The sequence below is a fragment of the Pipistrellus kuhlii genome, unplaced genomic scaffold, assembly GCF_014108245.1.
Source record: "Pipistrellus kuhlii isolate mPipKuh1 unplaced genomic scaffold, mPipKuh1.p scaffold_m20_p_3, whole genome shotgun sequence".
Taxonomy (NCBI): domain Eukaryota; kingdom Metazoa; phylum Chordata; class Mammalia; order Chiroptera; family Vespertilionidae; genus Pipistrellus; species Pipistrellus kuhlii.
Genome location: NW_023425529.1, coordinates 150940957 through 150964979, shown reverse-complemented (window position 1 = coordinate 150964979; position 24023 = coordinate 150940957). Strand labels below are relative to the sequence as shown.

The window sequence follows — 24023 nt, the reverse complement described above, 5'->3', positions numbered from 1 at the left end:
CAATAGGGAATACGTGGGCCTATGACAAACTGGGGACAGGTGGCCCCATTTAAAGAGGACGGATACTGCTGGGTGGAAATACCAGCTCAGGGTTGCCAGACCATCAGGGTTTTTAAGAAGGGCAAAAATACAAAATTTCAGTTAAATATTGGTCTTCTTAATTATTGCTAACTAATTTAGAAAACAAAAACTGCAAAAAAAAAATTGGAGGGGGTGGAATACATGAACGCATATTTGGACCCTCGTTCAAGAGGATAGCATCACTTAATGTTCACTGAAAATTATTATACGCCATCAGCTAATGTGGGTGTCTCCCGGCTGGTAACCCCAACCTCACCTGAAAGCTGCCACTGTAGAATCCAAATTTATATCAAAGTATGTTTAATCGGAATGTGTAGTAAGGAGTACCAGAGTGAATTGCCACAGATAGCAAATTAACCTCTTGTGTGGGGCTCCCATGTAGGAGTTTGATTTATATTTTTAGGTTGAGAGACTTTTCAAGTTATTTTTTAGTTGAATTTTCTGGCATTTGGAAAGTAGGAAGTAATTACTTTTTTTTATAGGCGTTTTGGTGCCCATCTTCAGCACAGTGCATAAATGATTTATAAGCACAGCATCCTGGGCTGTCGTTCAGCCTGTGGAGTGCATTTTAGAATCAAAGGTTCTGTTTTCAGTGGAAGCCTCATCCTTCATATTCTTTTTGCAGAAATGGCTGATGGTGTTTTTCATTTAATGAATTGTATCTAAGGCTTTAAAAATTTAAAAGCATTTGTTTTCATCCACATTTATTATAAGTTAAGCTCCAAAAGTTGTGGTTTAAGCATTTGGGGTTTTAAAAAAAAAAAATATTGCTATTGGACATTATTATAAAACTAGAGGCCCAATACATGAAATTCGTGCATGGTGGGGAAGGGTCCCCTCAGCACAACCTGCACATTCTCCAATCCAGAACCCCTTGGGGGATGTCCCACTGCCAGATAAGGCCTGATCCCGGGGCCTAAACCAGCAGTCAGACATCCCTCTCACAATCCTGGACCACTGGCTCCTAATTGCTCACCTGTCTGCCTGCCTGCTTGCCCCTAACTGACCCCCTGCCAGCCTGGTTGCCCTTAACTGCCTCTGCTGCCAACCAGGTCACCCCCAACTGTCCCCCTCTATTGGCATGGTCACTCCTAACTGCCCCCCCCCCCCCCACCGGCCTCATCGCCCCACGCAGCCTGCTTGTTCAGTTGTTTGGTCATCCCTCACTAACCCCCTGCTGGCCTGGTCGTATGCAGCCATCTTGTGAGGGCATGCCGATCAATTTGCATATCACCTCTTTATTATATAGGATTAGTTGATTAACACTATGAGTTCAAAGAAATGCCTAAAGTAAATTTTTAAAATGGACCTGAATGGAATTCAGGTTAGAATGTTAAGCCCTAAACTTAGAAACTTGGAGTGATTATAGTTGTCTTATAGATAAGGAAACAGGAATAATCCAGGATCAAGGCTGAATGTCGTCGTCGTGTCCCCCCTCCTCGTTTAACTTTTCACTTTTCATAATAGTGAGTATGTGAGGAATGTGGGGGAAAGAAAACTTGTTTCTCTTCCAGACTTTGACTCTGATTCTTGCCCTGAAGTGAAGTATAAGTGAGGTCCAGGGCAGCAATTAGGGCGCCCACAGTGTGCAGTCTGTACACAGCAGTTTGTGTGGCTTTGCCGGGAGTGGCTCTCTCCTTCGTGTTTCTGAGAACTACACAAAGATGCCTTTGGGAGGGAGACCTGCTTTCAGGAGCCCCACAGGGCCTGCAACCAACCAGCTAGAATGTTAGTGGGTGAGGGGTCGGCTCTTCCCTGAACAGGTTGGCAGGAGTGTGAGATCCCTCAGCCTGTACCCACAGAGCTTGATCACTATCTAATGCAGTCACCCACAGGAGATGGTTGGTAATATCTAGAGCCATGTCCTGATCTTGACAACTAGAGAGGAATGCTCCTGGCATCTAACGGGTATGCTATTGGAACATTTACAATGCATAGGACGCCCCCACACAAGAATTATCAGCCCCAAACATCAGTAGTGCAGAGCTTGAGAAACCCTGGCGTGTTCATCCTTCATCATTTAATGCACATGGACTACTGTTTTTATACTTTGAGTCAGACATCCTTTCAGAGGCACGAAGGAAGGGTAAGTGTCCCGATACCTTTTGGGACTCATCAGTGATGAGAAAGCTCCAGATTAGGAAGTCAAGCATATTGAAAGATAATGGCTTGCTTTTAAAAGATGTTTATTGATTTCAGAGAGGAAGGGAGAAGGAGAGAGAGATAGAAACATCAATGATGAGAGAGAATCATTGATTGACTGCCTCCTGCACACCTCCCACTGGGGACCGAGCCTGCAACCTGGACATGTACCTTTGACCGAAATTGAACCCGGAACCCTTCAGTCTGCAGGCCGATGCTCTATCCACTGAGCAAAACCGGCCAGGGCAATAATGGCTTGCTTTTAAAAAATAGTAATACCACCCACTAAGGTTCATTTTAAAAAATTCAGCGTGTTCCACTAAGGAAATTAAAAACTTTCAATGAAATTTCATTTGTTCAAGTATCTTTCAAGAGCCTGTATTATTTGCCAGGCAGTATTCTAGAAATGAGGATATAGCACGAACAAAAGAAATCTCTGCCCTGAGGAGCTTCCATTCCATTATAGGAGAACAGACAGCAAATAAGATGAATCTGAGGGAATGTGTCAGATGGAAAAACAAAGCTATGGAGAAAAGAAAGCAGAGAAGGAAGATAGTGGGGGTTTTATGGGGTGGAGGCTTGCCAATGTGATAGCTTCCACCTGCAAATAATAAAGAGAAAACTTATTAAGGCCATCCTCATTCTTTTAATATATGTCTCATTACCCCTTTTTTCCCATTTTAGAACAACAAAGTCAGGCGTTTTGCTTTTGAGCTCAAGATGCAGGACAAAAGTAGTTATCTTTTGGCAGCAGACAGTGAAGTGGAAATGGAAGAATGGTTCACAATTCTAAACAAGATTCTCCAGCTCAACTTCGAAGCTGCGATGCAAGAAAGGCGAAACGGAGACTCTCATGAAGGTAAGTAGATCTAGCTTTCCCCAGGAACAGGCACACTCTGTGAGTGTCCTCCATTTCTGACAGAAGGTGTGGAAAGTCGACAGATATATTGCCTACGTACGTGGCAGGTCAGACAGATGGGAGCTTTCTACAGATAGCCTGTCAAAAACAGATTTTTTTGGTCATATTACAATTTATTACCCTGACATTATTTTTATAAGGAAATCATGTAATTGGAAGAACCACAGCTTTGGAAGCAGAAAGGAAGACTTGAGTTTGAATCCCAGCTGTAAGACCTTAGGCAAGTTGCTTTTCTGAGTGTTGGTTTACTCACCTATGAAATGGGAATAAAAAATGGGAAGATTAAATAAGATAATGTATGTCTAGTAACTAACATAGAGTCAGCACTTAAAATATTAGCTATAGTTGTTACCATTACCGTTAATCATATTGTTTGGAACTTTCAAGACAAAGTTAGGGCGGGCAGAGAAGCCTCTGATTAAATTGATGGAAATCTGTTTTCTTGACGATTCATGCATTCAGGTTTTTTTTCTTGGTTCTTTAGACAGGTGATTCTCTACCTGTCTAAGTCTTAAAAATGCCTGGAAACTCTTCAAATATATTCTTTCCTTTGTCCCACCAAAGATTCTGACTTAGCTGGCCTGGGGTGGTGCTGGGGAGGCCTGACTTTTAGCATGTCTATGGGCTGTTCATGGCTAGTACCTGTTCTAATCAGACAGTGTCCAAGCTGGACCAGCTGTCAAATGTTGAAGTCTCACCATCCGGCCTGGGCATCAGAGTTGTGTGTGTTTTAAGCTCCAAGGTATTTCTCATGGGCATCCAGGGTTGAAATTCACTGTGTTCCAGGGCACGTAAGAGAAATGGCCTTCCTCCTCCTGTTTTAAAAAATGTGCATGTTCAACTACAAGTGATTCAGGTTATCTTGTTTTGCCATTTTAGATGACGAACAAAGCAAATTGGAAGGTTCTGGTTCCGGTCTAGACAGCTACCTGCCTGAACTTGCCAAGGTAACATCATCTTACATCTCCTGCTCTTCATAGAGTGACACTGGAATAATTCTCATTTCATCTGCTGAAATGATTAGCAGTTACATTATAGTAAGTCATTGAAATGACATTGTAGTTACTGCTCGTTCTTTTCTAACTTGAATTTTTGCTGAGTGAAAGACACCGCTCACCTGAGTTGATTTCAGTCTGTTTTCCAGAAAGTGCCTTACAAAGTATTCTTTTTTTTATTACTCTTTGTCAGTAATTTTCAACCCATGTGCCGCAAGAATTTTTAAAATATCCAATACCTAACTGTTTTAGTCAGGGTCACTGAACTCCAACAGCCAAAACAACAATAGCTCTCTGGTGTGACTGAATAAAATTATTTTTTTTTTTTTATTTTTTTTTTTTTTTTGTCACATCAACAGAAAAATATAACAATTTCTGGTGTTCTGTAGAATTTTAGTAATTCGTTTCTGTGTGCCATGCGATGAAAAAGGTTGAAAATCACTGCTTTCAGTCTTTTCCCCCTCCATAATATTTAATACCATATGACAAGCATTGAAGAAATAACCAAAATACACAGGAAAATGTTCCCAAGGGAACAAAGTACTGTGCAGCTCTTATTCAAGTTAATGGACACAATTCCATGTGAATCTTGTCACCAAACCGAAGAGGGGTGTCCTGTGTTCATGAGTCTTTCTGAAAGAAAAAAAGTTATACCTATTTTTGTTTTTTTTTATAATTTCGAGAAACTTACAAGTTACTGAAAAGCACAAAGAACAAAACAACTACTATATTCCCACCTCTCAGATTCAACACCTGTGACTATAATTTTAGCTTCCATATTTTTAAAGAAAAAAAAATACATTATAAAGTTTTTTTTAAACATTATTCTTATTCAATTCCCTTCTCTGCAACCTCAACCAGAAACAATCACTGTTAAGAGTTTTCTGGGGTTACTTTCATATCTTTACCAATATATGGTTGTGTTTTATATGTTTAAAAATGTTATGTAAATGATAATGTATTATTCTGCCCTTGCTTTTATTTTCAATTCAGCATTGTTTTGAGATCCATCCAAGTTGGTGAATAAATCTAGTTCATCTTTTTATTGTATTGCATAAGCAGTTATTGTAACTGTTCTATTATTTCTAGTTTTTCTATTATAGTGTTACAGTGAGTATTGTATTCGTCTCCTTGTGTACATCTACAAATCATTTCTTTTTAAATGAGAGAAATGTCTTTGTTTTCTCTGGCTCTTTATATTCTTACTCTGTTACTGCCTTTCTATTCTTTTTTTTTTTTTTTCCCAAATACAATGAAACAGAGACTGCACACACCCACATCTTAAATACTATAATAGAAAACTTGGTTTATCTATATACAATTATAAATAGACTAGCATTCAGCACTGACCTTTACTAGACAACATGGTTCTTTTAAAATATAAAACCTCCTTCCCTGGCTAGGACTTTAGAATATTGTTTTTCTTAGGAGTTGTCTGTTACCACAGTATCTTTTTAGCACCTGCCTATTAAAGCTAATTTTAGTGCCACCATTGTAACCACCTTTTAGGCTGGGAAGACTTTGGTGTATGTGTTTGCTTTTCTGAGTTATGAATTTCTAAGTATCATATATATATATATTTTTTTACATTGAGATTAGCTTTTTTATTTCTAGATGTTTGGAGGTTCATAATTTCTCAAAGCAAAACCTTTGTAGAAACAGATGATATATGCAATGCAATCTAGAATTCAAAACACACACTTACTGGGTGAACACAATTGAATCCTAGGAGCAAACTCATGTTATTTGAACCTAATCTTGATTAATTAGAAATTTGTATCGTTTCCTGTGAAGATATAAAGGAGTTGTGCTCTCCATTCTTCTCTCATTGCATACTACCACCTAGCCAGCATAATTTAGAATGCCTTGGTCCTAAGACCTAGAGAAATTAAAAAAAAACAAATGTACATTTTTAAAAAAATCTGGGTCACATATGTTGAGCTAAAGAAATCTGACATGGCCCAGCTAGTGTGGCTCAGTGGTTGAGCGTCAACCTATGAACCAGGAGGTCAGGGCTTGATTCCCAGTCAGGCATATGCCTCGGCTGCAGGCTCGATCTCCAGTGCGGGGCATGTAGGAGGCAGCCGATCAATGACTCTCTCATCACTGATGTTTCTATCTCTTTCTCCCTCTCCATCCCTCTCTGAAATCAATCAAAATAGATTTAAAAAATAAAATAAAATAAAATAAAAATAAAAAAGTCTGACTTGAAAATACATATATATTCTTTTTAAAATGTATGTATAACATATTTGGAACTATTTTCAAACTGGGGGGTAAAAAACCATGGTTGCTGAAGCTATTTTAGTTGCTAAAATCAATTTAATTGGTTTCAACCCCCTTCCCCCCATTTCTTACTTACAATTTGTTTTACTTGTATTTTTTATTCTTTTTTTTTATTGAAGTAGAACTTACATACAGTAAAATTCTCAAGTACAGTTATACAGCTTGATGAATTTCCCATTTGTGCATACACATAACCACCACCCAGATCTCAATACATAGAACATTTCCAGCACCCAGCAGGCTGTCTTGTAACCCTTCCCAACTGACATTCTCATTCTTTTGACCTCTGTCATCAGAGGCTGGTCTCAGCTATCCCAGACCTTCCTATGAATGGAATCCTACAGTGTGCATTCCCTGTGTCAGGCTTCTTTTAGCTCAGCATTGTGTGACCCAGATTTTCTTTCTTTCTTTTTCCTAAAGGGTAGAATTGAATAGAGAACATGAAAGTACACTGCCCTTAATGATGATAGATAGTACTTTACAGCTACAGGTGTAGATACAGACGTTGTGTGTGCATTGGGTTGTGATGCAAATGTACTTTTTACTGTGGGTCATGGTCAATGACTGAAAATGCAGCTTATTGCTTCTTTCCCTCTTCCACGGCTCTCAAGAGTTTTTTAAAAGCTATTTTGAATTAAGAAGGTAGAAAGAGGCAAAAGGTACCTTTTCAGAGGGAAATAAAGAAGATTGAGAAGTATTGTCATTCAGTCATTGTGCTGCCATCTTGCTCGCAGACACAGGGGTCCACGGTGGTGCCTCTGGCGCACAGTGAGAGTGGCCCAGGCACCCACTGGGCCAGCTTGCAGCTCCTTTACAGTCCAGGGCCCCGAGTTGGAGTGTGGTCATGGCTGTTTACAACCCCCTCCAGTGTGCAGGGGTGATCATTTGTACCTGTTGCAAAAAGCGGGGAAGTTGGCTGATAACTACTTTTAGAAAGAATGGATTCCGTAGTGGAGAATCTGAGATAAAAGTATGGAGTGGGAAGGAGAGAGGAGAGACTTGGAGCAGAGCTGAGCAAGGAAGGGAGTTTAATCAGGAGCTGAAGAAGGAAAGAGGTCAGTACCAGGGAAGGAAGGTACAAGAAAGGGCCCAGCAGGCGATCAGGACACAGGTAGGATTTCTGAGAAAGGACTAGAACAATGGGGGCAGGCAGAAGGCCCTTAATGGTGTTATTTAATGGCAGGACCTCTCTGGTCAATTCCTTTTTCTGCTTCATTTATCCTGTTGCCCCAGCTTTTGTTTCCACTGGGACTGAGACGTGACCAAAGAGGATGTGAGTGACAGGAAGTCGTTTTAGTACAAAAATAGCTGAAGTCTCATTCTGTTATGTAATGGAGGGGCCTTTTACGTGTGGTAGGGACCAAAGGAACTTAGGTTTTCAGAATGTTTTGTGTATTCTTGGCCCTCAGGTTGTTTATACAATTAGTACTGAACATTATTATTGTTTTACTAGGCGACATGCTACATGTACCCCAATACCTGTTCTTTTCTTCCTATTGTCTAATATGGCACCAAACATTCTTGTTGTAAATATAATGGCATTGATAGTACTTACTCTTATAAAGATTTTTATTGATTAGATAAATTATAAAGCTAGTTAACCCTTCCAAGTCTAGGGTTCGTATGCTGAGATTAGTAAACCTGCTTACGATCCTATATCATAAAAGGGTAATATGCAAATTGAACCTAAAGGCAGAATGATCAGAACGACTGCTGGACCAGTCACTATGAGGTGCACTGACCACCTCTGGCTTCCTTTCCCCGGCTGGCAGGCTCTGATCTCCTGATGGTGAACTGGGAACCAGGAGTGGTTAGTAGGGGATGCCCGTAGTGCCAGGCCAAGGCTCCCACCCTGTCAGTCACCCCCCACACAGAAGGCAACCCACGGCAGGGTGGGGCTGGCCAGTGAGAGGTAACAGCCGACCTCTCAGTCCCTTCCCCTGGCCATCAGCACTGATCACCTATGATGAAAGGGGAAATGGGGGCGGGGGAGGAGTTGGGAGGGCAGGGCTGGCTATGGGCAGCCGGAAAATATGGCCCTGATCATAGGCCAGGCCTAGGGACCATACCCATGCACAAAATTTGTGCGCTGGGCCTTTAGTTTCTTTAATAATTTTTTTCTCTGGTTATATTTATCTTAGGTGACATAGGGACATATAGCCCTCCTTATGCAAAGACAAAATGAAGAAAATCCTCATGCTTCCACCTTATATTTTTCTCCTCCACAGCTTTTCTATTTTTTATCTTTTTTTCCCCCTAAGAGAACAGCATCTCACCTTAATTTGATCTCCCCATATGGTTCTGAAAGAGAAGTATTGTTTCATGTTAACCCAAAATTGCTCGTATCCAAATACCACATAACTTTTTAGCCAATGAACTTCCACAGTTGAGCACAGAATGAAGTATGGTGGTTCAGGCTCTGTAATCTCATCGAGGTTGAGTAAGGGGCAGGTGGCCAAGCTCAGCAGTTCATGTCAGAATCCAACAGTTTCACAGGCACCTTTGCTAAGGTCAGTGACAGATGCTGCCTTCTCCGCATCCTAGTCCAGAAAACTGTGTAATTGTATTATGATACAAAGTACTTGCAAGGCTTGTGTTTGTGAGGTCAGCTGGCATTCATTCCTTGGGCCTCCTTGTTCTAAAATGCTCCCTTTTAGCTCTGTGACACAGGACGAGATGATGGTCCCAGGGAGTTGGCTATCTTGGAAGTAGTGGAAACAAATCATGGCAGCTCTTTAAATTAAAAGTATATATTCTAGTCTCAAGGGATTTTGCTAAATTTTCCTATTCCAATCCATTTTGGTTAAATGAGCCAATAGTCAACACAGTATAATTCTGATAACTAATTATCAAAATGAAACACTGCTTGCCATAGTTTTTGACCTCCAATTGTTTTGTCTGCTCAGAGGTTAACTGAGGACATAAAGTAGGCCTACAGCAGTCCCTCTTGAAACTCTGAAATGTTTGGTCCATAATTATTCCTTAGGACAAGGGTAGGGGAACATTGTCAGGGTGTCATTAGTGATTAAACTTAGGGTATAAGAAGCAGGAAGAATAGTCTTTGTTTTAGAGGAATCATCTCTTCTTTGACTTCTGAGCAAGTGTCAGTTTTTACAGAGAACAGCTCTGTCACTGTCAATTTTCTTCATTTTACTCTCCTTTTCCTCTAGACCAGTGTTCCCCAAACTTTTGACATATGTGTACCCCTTCTATAATTTTCGTAACGCTGAGTACCCCTCATACTCATGAGAACGTAGAATTAGGCGCAGCGAAGCACGGTGCAGTGCAAATCCCCACCAAACTCCAGTGCTACGCGTACCCCCACCAAACTCTTCCCGTACCCCTGGGGTACGCATATTACACTTTGGGAAACACAGCTCTAGACCAAACCCAGACTATTAGACAGGCTCTGGGTAGGAAGGCAGCAGCAGGGTTTGGGGAAGTGCCAGTCTAGCTCTTCCTACCTCCTCAGTAGGAACTAACCACAGGTTATTTTAAGAGCAGAGCTGGTTTCTGTCACTTTGAGAAGTGCTGGATGGCATAGTCTGTGGGATAAGTTGTTGTTTATAGTTAAATTTTGTAGGCCTTTATGTTGTAAGAGTACATAGCAGGAATTTATTTTGTCTTTATAAAAAATTTAAGTAAAAAGAAATATGCTTGCCATTATAAATAAAAATATCCTAAGTTATATAAAGAAAAGATTACTTTTCCGCCTCATCCTCCATTGCCACATTTCTGAGAACACTGATGTTATTAATCTGTTGTATTTCCTCTTTCACCAAATCAGTTGCTCATAGAAACATACACATATATGTAGTGTTTTTAATTTTGACAGAATTACATATATCTCACATTTTTCTCCCTTTTCCCCCTCGGGTAGTGTTTTTAACTATTTTTAAAAATATGCTCATGAGCTACATGTTACTCTGCAACTTGTTCTATCACTTAGAAACATTTCATAGCTACCCCTGAATCTAGTTTACTGGAATATCATAGCTGCGTGATATTCCAGATATGGATATTGCTCACTTTATTTCACCATTTCCCTGTTTACGAACATTTAGGTTATTTTCAGTTTTTAGCCTCTACAAATAGTTCACAAAAACATTATAATGTATTTATGAGCTTAAATACATGCACTCTTATTTCAGTAGGAGAAATTCCCCAAAGTGGGATTTCTGGGCCAGAGATTATTATATCTTTAATACTTTAAATATTGACAGGTTACTTTCCGAGTAGGTTGAAATAAGTCACATTCCCATTTTTCTGCATCCTCACCAGAAAAAGTGAAAAATGATGTTTCACTGCTTTGATTTGTATTTCACTGCTTGGTAGTGATGTTATTCATATTTTCATATATTTCTTTCTTTATATTATTTTCTGACGGGCCTGTTCACATTCTTTACCTATTTTTTTTTTTTTTTTCTTGTCTGTTACGAGTCTGAGCTCTGAAGCCAGTCAGTCTCAGAATCCAGGCTTCCATTCGATGTGAGTTCTAAGGCAAGGTATTGACCACAGAAGTCTCAGTGTCTTCTCTTTTAAACAAGGACAGGGATAGTGCCTGCCTCCTAAGTTTGTACAACATTTAAATGTGCACTCAGAATAGAGATGTTTGCTATTATCAATAAATATGCATTTTATCATTATGATGCTTCCAGATATTTATTATTCCGTGGCTAAGGGGCAAAGCCCTACTGCTCCCAAGCCTCATTTTCTTACGGTCTAGGCTTTACTAGGAAATTTCTTCAAACACTATTTATCGGGCATCCCTTCTGTTTAGTGCATCCTGAGCTTTGGGAGGGATGAGAGGCACTTTAAGACGCTGAGCTTGCTTTCATCTGTCTCATAGCAGAGCTGTCAGTATATGTAAGGTGGATTATAAACTCTTAGGTTATTTTTACATCTAAAGTGGTCCCTTCTTTCACTGGTTTCTCCAGTGGAGACTCTTATCTCCTGGATATTAGTGGCAACATCAGGATGCTTTGAGTCTATTTTTGGCTGGTTGTTGATTTTCTTCTTTTATATGCCTGCATCCTGTTTGTCCTCTCGCTGTATGGAGCTCATGGCAAGTCACCCTTGCTTTATTCATGTCTCATCTCCTAGCACAGCCAGCTTGAGACAGCAAGCATCTATGAGAAAGGCATTGGGAATTGCATCCACACTGAGAGCCCGTTGCTCTGCCAGTGTCTGAGATCACAGCATTCGCCTTTGTTGATGGACTCTAGCAGAAATTCAGGAGTGGGAGGCATCACTGCTGGTGGTGGCTCGCAGCTCCTCGTTCTGATGTTTTTGTTAGGAAACATCCTGGCTCTGTACCAAGTAAAGCAAATTCTTTGAGTTCAAATAAGTAGTTTTAGATATAACGTTCTTTTAACAGAAAATTAGGCTTTCCTAATTAGGTGTTTGGAGCCTGTCTCAGCCACCGGCACGTGTTTTCCCTTTTAAGCATGAAAAGACAACCTGTAAGAATGCCCCTCAACCTCCAGGAGCCTGAAGCTCTCATAGATGGCATCCGGGTGAACTTTGTTGTGGTGGGAGACTTGAGCCATCACCTTGTTCAGTATTTTGGCTCAGAAATGAAAATGGAGTCCAGGAAGGCAAGGTGGCTTGCTCAAGTTCAGACCTCCAGTTAACGACTGAATCACAGCTAGAATCTAGTCTCTTAGTATTCTGGTGGTTATTTCATTTTGCTAGACCTATAGATAGTTCGTTAAATAGTGATAATAGAACTTGGGTCATTGCTAAGAACCTGTCATAACAGCTACATGTCTGAGAAAAATAAGGCAATGCTCAATTTCTCATTAGCTATGATTAGAAATGTATTAATAGACCTCATTCAGCCACCAGCAGGGAGGACGAGATACCCTCTCCACTGTGGCTATCACTGACCCCTCCCATGCTGAGGTGTGACGATGTGACTTGTGGTTTTTGCAGAAAGGAGCACCTGAGAGAGGACATCCTATTCTGACTCTGTAGATTTGTAGACTTAACCATTGAGATTCAGAGTAACAGGAAGAACAGGATATAGATTAGAGGCACCAGGTGTGAGAAATAATGTGGCTGGAGATGACGTGGGTCTTGTGGATATGTGAGAGGCTTCTTTCTGTTCCCATTCCCACTTCTGTGGCCCCCATGTCTACCACCATATGTCTTAATGGCCTCTTCTCCACGTCTATGATTCCAGCCTTCATCCCTACCTTGTGCTCAAGTTTCATCTCTAGCTGTCTGCTGGGTGTTTCCAGTTGGAAATCCCAGCTACATCTCTGAACTCTGAATTCATCACCATCTCCACAGACTTGCTCTTCCTCTTGAATTGTCTGTTTTAGTTATCAAGCCAGGAACGTGGAGTTGGTTATGGGCCTTGCTATGCACCTGAGAGGGCGGTTGTGATAACCCAGGAAAGACCCTGTGGGCTTCCTGGTCTTTCCCTTTTTAATCCATTTCCTCAGCCCTGCCCAAGTGATGCTTCTGAAATGCAGAACTGATTTTATTCCTTTGCTTAAAATATTGTGGGACTTATTTGGATTTTGAATGGACTCTCCAGTCCTTAACATACAATTCCCCAACTCAGTTTTCTTTACTTTTTCCATTATGCCCAAGCATTCAATCACAACGAATGGTTTGGTAATTGCTCAGGTACGGCTTGCACCTTTGCACCTGCAGTATCTCCTCCTAGAATGCTCTTCTGTCTTTTCCTACCCAAGTGTCCTGGTCCTTCAGGATGGTCTTCCTCGAGGAGCTTTTTCCCGACTGCCTCCTCCTAGCTTTCACTGTCCCTTATGCTCTTTGGCCATTTTTATTGCCTATGTAAAGCCTGTCTTTCCAGCTAGTGTTTATTAGTGGCAGGGACTGTTTCCTTCATATAATATTTGTGTCCCTAATACCTGGTAACATAATAGGTGCTCAATAAATATTTATGTAATGAATCAACAATGCCCCCTCCCTGACACAAACACCTGTGGCTGTCCTTCAGTATCTGCCATGGTGTTCTCTATCCTGCCATTCAAAACACATCCCTTTCTCTTCCGTTGCGTGTACCCTCAGTTGTAAGTGGGCCCTAAATTTCTCTGCCATCCGGGCTCATTTCCACAGACAGTATCCATCTATCCGCCTTGTGCATCCTCTTCATTCAGCCTGAAATGTTGTTGTTCTCCTTTCTGCTATCTAAATTCCACCCCACATTCAAAGCCCAGCCCCTGTTCAACTACATTATGAAGGTTTTCTTGATAGGAATGCTTAATTATTCTCTTTTGCTTTCTTTGTGTTGTTTTTGGCTCTCCATTTGATTGTCAGCTTCATAAGGTCCAGGATCAGGTATTAACACCCCCCTCACTCCCCATCCTCCATCCCCACCACCACACACACACTCACAGTGTGCTCTATCCTTGTTCCTTGACAGGCAGACTCTCCAAGCTGAGGGCAGAGTCGTCTGACCGCGTGGTGCTTCAGGAGGGGGTAGCTTTCAAACATACTGTTAGAAAAGGGCTATTTTTAAATGTAATTTATATTTTTTTGTTTATCTTGTTATCAGAGTACCCGAGAAGCAGAAATCAAACTGAAAAGCGAAAGCCGAGTTAAACTTTTTTACTTGGACCCGGATGCCCAGGTAGGAACTAATTCACTGTTTAAAATTTAAAACTAAGTTTGGGAAATAAAGCCTTTGACAGGTTCTTTGTTTATTTGTTCATTTTGGATTGACAAGCAATATAACAACAATATATAAAATTCAAGGGGAAAAGGAAAAAATAAAAACAGGCTGTAATCTTATTGTGTAGTCCACCCATTGTGAATATCTGATATTCAATTGATTGTTGAAAATTGAGAGTTATCCAAAGACATTCTGAGGTCCACAGAGGTCATATAATTTACCCCATAAAAATAATAGTCGGAAAAGAGCAAGCATCACTACAGATGCCCAGTAGACAGTGATATTTCCTGACTTGCTCAAGCTCTACCCTAAGTACAAGCCTTGTATTGCATGTGGTCTACATCTGTGTCCCAGCAAAATCCAAGGCCGGGAGTGGCGAGGACCGCAGAGTGGCCCACAATAGGGTGGCTCTGAGGGGACAATGGTTCTGCAGTGTTTCCTTCTATATTTCCCCCCTCTTCATTGATAGTCTTCTTTATAGAACTTTCCCCACTTGCCTTTAATAATAAATGTTTTTCTGTGTTTCTTCACAGGCTTCATAATCATATATATTTTGACAATATTTTACTTGTTGTGACAAAGTATACATAACATGAAATTTACCATTTTAACCCTTTTTAAATGTGCAACTTAGGGTTAAGAGCATTTACAATGCTATGCAACTGTCACCACTATCCTTTTCCAGAACTTTTTCATCATCCCAAACAGAAACTCTATCAGTTAAACCAGTGGTGTGCAAACTGCAGCTCTGTTGACTATTGAGTTTGCCGACTACTGACCTAGACTCTCGATTCCAATAATTACAGGCTGTTGTTGTTCCTTGTGATTAAGCCCCTATCCCAGTGATCAGCAAACTCATTAGTCAACAGAGCGGCAAACTGCGGCTTGCGAGCCACATGTGGCTCGGAAGCCGCAGTTTGCCGACCGCTGAGTTAAACAATAACTTCCCCGTGCCTCCTTCCCCTCACCCTTAGTAACCTCAATTTTACCTTCTGTCTTTGTGAATTTGCCTATTTCAGGAACTTCATTTATGTGAAATCATACAATATTTATCCTTCTGTGTCTGACTTATTCCACGTAGCCTAATGTTTTCATGATCCACCAATGTTGTAGATTGTGTCATAATTTTATTCTTTTTATGGTTGAATGCTCTTTCATTGTATGTATATATGTATATATGACATTTTGTTTATCCATTCATCTGTTGAAGGACCCTGAGTTGCTCATAACCATAATTTTTAAACTCTGCATAATAATCCATCAAGTAGATATACCATCATTTTTTACCATTTTTATAAAGTGTATAAACTTACAAAATAGTAACACTATTGTGAGTAAGGGTGCATATGGCTTTTCCATATGGCAGTTTCTTTAGGGTACAATTATTATGGGATTTTTTTAACGTGAGCACAATGTATTTATATGTTTGCTTTTTTTTTTTTTTTTTTTTTAAAGAAGCTTGATTTACCATCAGCTGAGCCAGAAGTGAAGCCATTTGAAGAGAAGTTTGGAAAAAGAATTCTTGTCAAGTGCAATGATCTATCTTTCAATTTGCAATGCTGTGTTGCCGAAAATGAAGAAGGACCCACTACAAATGTAATTTTTAAAAAATATTTCCTAAAGAAACAGAGGTTTCAGTTGTTTCCATTGCAGTGCAGACGTGAAATTCTAGTTCTTGGTATCAAGGAGGTACAATGTTTAGGTCAGGATATGGGGGCTTATTTAGCCTGTGGGGACAGGGTGTTTGTCACAAAGGATGGGGATCGGGGCTGTTTCTCTTTAGCGGAAATTTATAGCCACAATCATAAAAAGTCCAGTAATTTCTTCTTTGAGCCTCAGTGATCGTCTGGCTTGTTTTGTTGTTTTTGTTCAGGTGGAGCCTTTCTTTGTCACTCTATCCCTGTTTGACATAAGGGACAACCGCAAGATTTCTGCCGATTTCCACGTGGACCTGAACCATTTCTCAGTGAGGCAGATGCTGGCCGCCCCGTCCGCAGCTCTGATGAATGGCAGCGGGCAGAGCTCGCCCACCCTCCCGGACATTCTCCACGAAGCTGCCCTGCAGTATCCAAAGCAGGTGGGGACCTGGGCCGAGCAGTCAGGATGCCAACCCATAGCTTGCACGTGCTATGTAAACACCTAGTCTTCGTAATGCTAATTGGGGAAAGGTTGTTGATTATATTAATAGCTTATCGGATTCGATAATAAAAAGAAAGCCTGAGAGAAAGATTTCCCATTTCTTTTTTCTAAAGTTTCTGCTACTTGCCTCCCGCACCAAAAGCCTATTTGAGCAGATGATGAACCATCGATCAGTTAACCAGTTTGGCATTGGGTGCTTCTTAGTAGCTAAACGGTTTCACCCTTCTTTGCTGCTTTAGAACCTTTAATATTCAAGGGATTTGTTTAATGTGGCTGTGAATTCTCACTGAAAAAAATGTTTTGTCCCCTAGGGAATATTCTCAGTCACGTGTCCTCATCCAGATATATTCCTTGTGGCTAGAATCGAAAAGGTCCTCCAGGGGAGCATCACGCACGTCGCAGAGCCATACATGAAAAGTTCCGACTCTTCTAAGGTAGGGAGGGGTGGCTTGTATGCCTTGTGAAGTTAAATGGCGATTAGGAAAAAAAAGGCTTTCCACTGAAGTAGAGATGGCTTAAAGAAGTCAAAGTTAAATCATATTTATATTTCAAAAGATGTAGACTTCTGTACATAGGTTTACTCTTATATTTAATTTTAGGTATTCAATTATCAATGAAAAGTAGTCCTATGTGTAAATAAAATGCTTCATTTGGCTCGTCTCTCCTAACATCATCAAATAATTTGCAGAGGAATGATCAGTTTAGTAGTAAGTTTTCTGTCATTATAAAGTTCATATATTATATTCAAACTAGAGGCCTGGTGCATGAATTCGTGCATGGGTGGGGTCCCTTGGCCTGGCCCATGGTCAAGGCTGATGCATGGGGTTGGGAGGGAAGAGCAGGCTGCTGGGGGAAGCTAACCAACAGCCAATTCTACGAGGAATTGGGCTCCCTCCTCCCTCCTACTGGGTCCAGGGTTCGGGTAAACCAGATTTGGGGCTGTCAGGGCCCTAGCAGCTAGGTCTGGGTTAGTGCACATCATAGCTACCAGCCAGTCGTTCTGGTCATTCAGTCTTAATGGTTGCATATATATATATATATATATATATATATATATATATATATATATATATAGTTTAACTTATGGAATTATATTTGGGTCCATATATACTTAAAAATGAGGTGAGACTGGGAGACAGTCTGGCTCAGGTGGTGTGGCCAGTAGGATGGTGGTTCAGGTCTACTTGTGTTTTGTCAGGTGGGGCAGGGTTGTGGTGGCAGAGGTAGTGCAACCTTAGGTCAAAGAAGGAAGGGAAACAAGAAGATACATACATGTTTGGTGTATGTGCAAAGTACTGTTTATTTCCTGGGAATATGTAGATGTGAACATACCATAGACTTATTATTAGAAGTCATCTAGTCCGAGACCTCCTTTCATATTCAGAAAACTGAGCTTTCCAAAGGCTTAGTTACCCCTTAGTGTCACACAGCTAGAGTGGCCAAAGGACACTTGATTGTCACGTGCTTGCACTCTGAGCTACTGGTTAGAGTAAGCTGTCAAGTGCTGTCCTGCCAGTTTACGATATTTTTATTTTCAAAATGTTTTATACATTGCCATTTGAAGATTGCCCTGATATACTAACCAATAACTGGTCAGCAGGAGGAGGGGACACCCAGAGGATCCAACAGGTTTGCTGAGCTGATTTAGTTTCCTCTCCCCCTCTCTGTGGTCATCCATACCTCACAAGTGTGTCCACCAGAATGCAGGATGGCCCTCTAAGAACAGGTTCTAGGAGTCAGACACGTAAGTGCTGAGCACCTAACTAGTCTGGACACTTTGGACAAGTCATGTCACCTCTCTGAGCCCCAGATATTTAATCTGTATGTAGTTGAAGGATATGTTGCTCCCTGCCCATACCTTCCTCTCAGGGATAGTGCTAGGATCAAACAGATCATGTCAAAGACAGTGCTAATATGGATTCCACGAACCACTGGCCCATGTAGGACCTTGTTATCACTTATTACAGCCCCAGTTAAGTAAAAGCCTATTTTCTAGGTGCATTGTTTCAGACAGCATGTGTTTCTGGCTGATAAAGGCTGAGTAAAGATTGGTCTCTAGAGAGAAGCTGTTTTATTTTTTAAATCAAATCTGCAAAAATGAGGATGAGAGCTCTTTGAGCTCTATGATACTTTGATTAATAATCAGTGAAGGCCCAAGATAAGATCTATTCCCCTGACTGTGCCTACAACACATTTCCAAGGCCAAAATGCACCAACCTTGCTACTTTTGTCTGCCACATGCATGGTTTGAAATGTGGCTGCTCATGTTGGTGCAAAAATCACAGCATGATGGGCTGGATGTTACACTCCACACTCTCCCCGGTGTGCATTGAGCATCTGCTGACATCTGCTGTTTCTTCAGCACTTCCAATGTAAAGCTTCGCCACGTGCACATGGTTCCATTTAGTCACACTTCTGAGGTAGTAAATTAAAGCAAAGATTAACATCCAACCATCTTACATCTGAATAGAAGGTTTGGCAGAGAGATGACAGAGGGATGATTTTTCTCTGTATATAAAAATTGTCTCTTCATGTTTTCCAATATGGTGTAGAACATCTTTTGGGGTAAATTTTTGTTTTGAAGAACATTTTTATGAGAAGTCTCTATAGGCCCATCATGAACGGGTTTTAAAGAAAGGAAAGAAGGAAGGAGGGAGGGATGGGAGGAAAGAAAGAAAGGAAGGAAAGAAGGAAGATAAACAAACAAACCCAAAGGGAAATATGAATTTCTCACTCTGACTTTCACTACATTATGATCCATTTGCACCTTTGAGAAGTCTGAGCACTCAGTCCTCATTCACTGCAGGGAAAAGTGAAATTTACTTGAAGCCTTGTGTTTTAGCTTTACGTTTTATGCAGATGTTTCATTTTACTCCACAATATAGTCATTATTGTTAATCCGAAAAATAATAGTTTCTCCCCAAATTGCCACCCTGGAAAGTAGGCCATTTTACCCTGTGACTGTGTCCCCCTGAGTCCCCACATGAATACACCCCATTGAAGAAGAAAGGGAGGGCCTCGTTGAGCTTCTGACATCTGTTTGAATCAAGATGTGTTTTCCAGTTCACTCATGAAGGCAGCAATCTCCACAGCATGATTATGATAGAATCATAGTGTTTTGTAATGAAAAGTACAAACTAAACCCTTCATTTTGAAGGTGTGGAAAGTGGAACCTAGAGAGGTGTAATAGCCTATAGATTCAAACAGCTATTTTCATTTTGACTTAGAGACAGATAGCTCTATTATTCTCCTCCTGGGCCTTCTAGATGAGTGCTTCTCAAACCCAGTTCCACTGCACACAGGTCACCAGAGGTCTGGTCAGATGCAAGTTCTGATTCAGGAGGGCTGGGGCAGGGCTTGGGGCTCTGCATTCCTCACAGCTTCCCTCTGATGCTGATGCTGCAGTCTGCAGAGCAAACGCTGGTTCACAGGAACTAGATTATTTTTTCTAAACTTGGTTTGTCTTGGATGTACTTAACTAACGTAAAAAGCCCTTCAACACATCACTCTGAATGAATCAGACTTTGCATTGGTAACAATGCAATAGCCCAGAACAAGCACATTTGGGAAAATAAAGTGTCATCTGCTTTAGCCATGGGGTATAGTTGATTGATAGACCTGCCATGTGTACATCATAAGCTAAAAGCAGATCTGCTTCACTGTGTACTATAGGGTTAATCAGTTAATCCACAAAAAGCCAAAAATAGTTATTAGGAAGTGAAAATAGCAGAATTTATACTCAGAAAGCAAAAATATAAAATTAAAAACTTGCCCTAATAAGTCAACACCTATAGGGTTTTAATAATGAATATTTATCCCCAAATTATGGGGTTCTGCACAAGCTCTTTAGATGATAATTCTTCTGTCACTGGGATTTGGCATCTCATGGCTTTATTCTGATGTCTTCAAGGTTGCTCAGAAGGTGCTGAAGAATGCCAAACAGGCATGCCAAAGACTCGGACAGTATAGGATGCCATTTGCTTGGGCAGCAAGGTAAGGGGAACATCTTTTATACCTTTCATATAGATGGAGATAGATAGATAGATAGATAGATAGATAGATAGATAGATAGATGAGTTATAGATTGATCAATCTATTCTCTTTATTGACCAGAGAGGAATAGGATTTAAATGTGTAAAGTTAAAAAGTAAGTAAGCCCTGTATCTGAATAATCATTTATTAGAGTCACAAAAAAGAAAGATGCTGGTTGGAGGGTAGCTGTGTGGAATTGGCAGGATGAGCAGGAATGTGTGATGCAGAGATGGTATTCTGGGTTCCAGCCGCGTTTCTCCAGCTGGGCATGGGTGACTGCATGTGCCATCTGCCAGTCCTCTTTATTTTTCGATCTCTGCTTCTTAAGAACTCGACTGTGTATGTTGTTTCCGAAGCATAGGCCATTTGCTGGAAATGTTTTCTATGTAAATTGAGTTAGTTTTGTTCATCCTTATAAATATCTTCCTTGTTTTTAGGTAATGAGATTTCTCTTGGCTACAGCCAATGGAATAATAATTAGTCTTCACATAGAAACCAGAGTTAAGTCGTGGGTTTATTTTGGTCTTTTGGAAACTCAGTTTGGAAGTGTTGTTTTGCTATTTCAGGACGTTGTTTAGGGATACATCTGGAAACCTTGACAAGAATGCCAGATTCTCTGCTCTCTACAAGCAAGACAGCAATAAGCTCTCCAATGACGACATGCTCAAGTTGCTGGCGGACTTTCGGAAGTGAGTCTCCAGGCCTTGCTTATTTCCACTTCTAAGAACTAGAAGTTGTTTGGTGGGGAGGGAGGAAGCAGGAGCTGTCTTTTAAATCTCTCCACTCAAACACCCCAGGGCATGTTGGGTGAGCGTGGAACTTTATCTCCAGTGCTTGGGAAGGAAGAGAGTGTTTAAAATTTGTAGAGTAACCTAGTTGATTTGAATTCTGTAAAGGATGTCATTGGTGGTTCTGTTACAGGTGGGTTGAGGGTAGAGATGAACCTGAGGAAGAAGGAGGCAGTTGAGGAACCTTTGCAAGAAGTGGGAGGGGTTTCAGCAAAGCCTCTACAAGTGGAAACAGGAAGAATGAAACTAATTCAAGTTATGTCAGAGAGGCCCAATTACTGGGTCTTAGTTTCCTGATTGGGCAGTAGGGTGGAAGGAGAAAAAAATGGTTGGTAGTCTCAGATAAATGAATGCAGGTTTCTGACTTACACAGTGGAGTGCTCCTGGTACTATTAATTGAATGGGTGATTTGTGTGTGTGGGTGTGGGGGGGGGGGGGGGGGGAGGACTTGGGGAGGGGGAAATAACTTACATAGTACTTATTGTTTATAGTTCTAAATGCTTTATATCTATTAATGAGTGTGTTAGTTTCCTATAACTGTGATAACAAAGTACCACAAACTGGGTGACTTAAAACTGGAAGTTTGTTCTCCTAAGTCTGCATGCCAGAGTCCAAAATGAAGGTGTTGGCAGGGCCCACTCCCTCTGAGTTCTCCAGGGATGGATCCTTCCTCATTTCTTCCAGCCTCTTGTAGCCCCAGGCATTCCTTGGCTTGTGGCAGCATAACTCCAAGCTCTGCCTCTGTCTTCACAGGGCTATCTTCCTGTGTGTCTGTATTAATGTCCTTCCTCTTACAGCAATACGTGATATTGGCACACCCTAGTGACCCCGTCTTCACTTGATTACATCTGCAAATACTCCATTTCCAAATCAGGCCACATTCACAGATACTAGGGTTAGGATTTAAACATATCTTTTTTGGGAATACAACTCAGCCCATAACAATGTGATAGAGAGAGGCTGGGCAATGGTGGAAGTCAGTCTGGCTGAGAATCTGAGAAGTTCATTTCTGAACTTACAAAAACTGATTTCCTTTGCTGGGCATCTTTTGGCCATAAATTTTTTGACGGAAGGCAGGATGTGTGAAAAATTATTGAGTCACCTTCCTGACAGTTATATCTGAGGATTTCCAGGAGTTGTTCGTTTTAACTCAGTTGTATACAAAAGACAGGTGGAAATGAGGAGGAACCATGAGAGAATGTGATTCTGCATGTTGGAGCTGCTGATGGGCACAGATGAATATGCTCAACATAGTCTGTAATCAAAGGAAGCAAGAATGTAGAACTGTTCAGGAACTCTGTTTTCTGGTGAACAATAACACGACAAGTTACACGTGAGGCTGCTTAATAGATTACAGTTATGTCTGAGGAATCTTAAAAACAGGAGTTAGGAACTTTTAAAAAATGAGGACAAAACCAAATGCTGCGTCTGTCGACCAGTGAACTTTGATGTTTCTTGGCAGTATCCAAAAGAAATTATTAAACAGGTGGCTTATGAAGAACCACCAAACTGTTCTGTTTTCTAGGAACAAGTCATGTTATGTCAAACTAGTCATTCTAATCACATTTCTGCTTCTCTCTTTAATTGGGCTGCTAAGCTGGTCCAACAGGGATGCAAAGCCTTTGACAAGTGCATATTCCAAGATGTCCTATGAGCAAGTCAGAGAAGTGTAGTACACCTGAGTGGACAGATGTGCAACTGCTGGAGTAACCAGATGCCAGGAATAGGCTAGTGTCAGTCTGGCGATGAGCATCGAGAGGGTTGAGAGGAACCTGTTCATGGCAATATTCTGTGCAGTATCTTCATCAATGACTTTTATAAGAGACTATAATATGCTGGTGAAATGTCTTCGCAACATGAAGCCATTAGGAATATCCAATACATTAGCTGTTAATACCTGGATTTAGGAGGGTTTTGATAAACTAGAAATGCCTCAAGTATATAAAGAAATGAAATTTCATCAAGATAAAAATAAAATCCTTTTCTGAGTCCCAAAAACTTAATTGTATAAATCAGAATGAAGAGATGTGGCATGATAGTAAAGCATATGAACAAAGATTTAGGGATTTTTAGGTGGTTGTAAATTTCATTTGAATCACTAGGTGTGGGTACCTAAAAGTAATAGCATCAATAGATGGGTGTATTGTTCAAAACCTGGCTGGGTTGTACAGTTGGTTAGAGCGTCATCCCAATATGCCAAGTTTGCAGGTTTAATTCCCTGTCAGGGAACATACAAGAATAAACCAATGAGTACATGGATGGGTGGAACAATGACTCATCTCCTTCTCTTTCTCTGCTTTCCTCTCTCTCTCTCTCTCTCCCTCCCTCTCTCAAAATCAATCAATAAAAAATAAGTAAAAACAGATAGCTACCCTCACTGCTCAGGCCATTATGCAAGTCTGGGTGCAACAATATAAATGGGACCTTCTTCTAGGAGAGAATTGGCATTGGAGGAAAGTGCAGAAAAGCTGAGAATGGAAGACTTCCGAAAGCTGTTTCTAGATGGTTGAAAGGTGTTCCACAGGAAAGCATAACTAAGCCCCTTGATGAGAGGAAGTTTCAGAGAGGTGACTTTCCCATGCTATGCGGAAGAGCAGTCTGAGTGCTGAAAGTATCCTGTCACTAGGAAGGGTGGAGCAGTGGCAGTGCTTGTCAGGCACATTGTAGAGGAGACTCTTATAATGGATTGAGTCAAACCAAGTACAGACACCATATATTTCATTGAGTACCTGCTTGGTACGCAGCATTTTGCTAGACACTAGTGATTAAGATGACTTCTGGTTCTGAATTTTCAGGATTCTAACTGAGTGAAGAATGTATGGTGAGTTTGGAATGGTTCAGGAAAACTTTAACATTTTGCTCATGTTCTTAACTTGACTTTTGCTGTCCAATTCAGTAGCCACTACCAAATGTGGCTGTTTAGCACTTGAAATATAGCAACTCCAAACTGAAATGTGCTGTAATGGAAATACACATCTGATTTTGAATAATAT

The 24023-nt window shown here is 40.8% G+C and overlaps 1 protein-coding gene across 34 annotated transcripts in view; it reads left to right on the top strand.

Moving 5' to 3' along the window:
* Positions 1 to 24023, top strand: part of DOCK9 (dedicator of cytokinesis 9) — a 244954-nt gene that overhangs the window by 145298 nt on the left and 75633 nt on the right. For 33 of the 34 annotated variants that reach the window (XM_036458435.2, XM_036458431.2, XM_036458438.2 and 30 more), the window contains exons 8-15: positions 2908 to 3082; positions 4022 to 4089; positions 13955 to 14029; positions 15527 to 15667; positions 15945 to 16148; positions 16522 to 16644; positions 20121 to 20203; positions 20809 to 20931. In XM_036458435.2, coding sequence (XP_036314328.1) covers positions 2908 to 3082; positions 4022 to 4089; positions 13955 to 14029; positions 15527 to 15667; positions 15945 to 16148; positions 16522 to 16644; positions 20121 to 20203; positions 20809 to 20931 — 992 coding nt within the window. The remainder of the gene's footprint in view (positions 1 to 2907; positions 3083 to 4021; positions 4090 to 13954; positions 14030 to 15526; positions 15668 to 15944; positions 16149 to 16521; positions 16645 to 20120; positions 20204 to 20808; positions 20932 to 24023) is intronic. The other variant, XM_045588755.1, reaches the window with a different exon arrangement.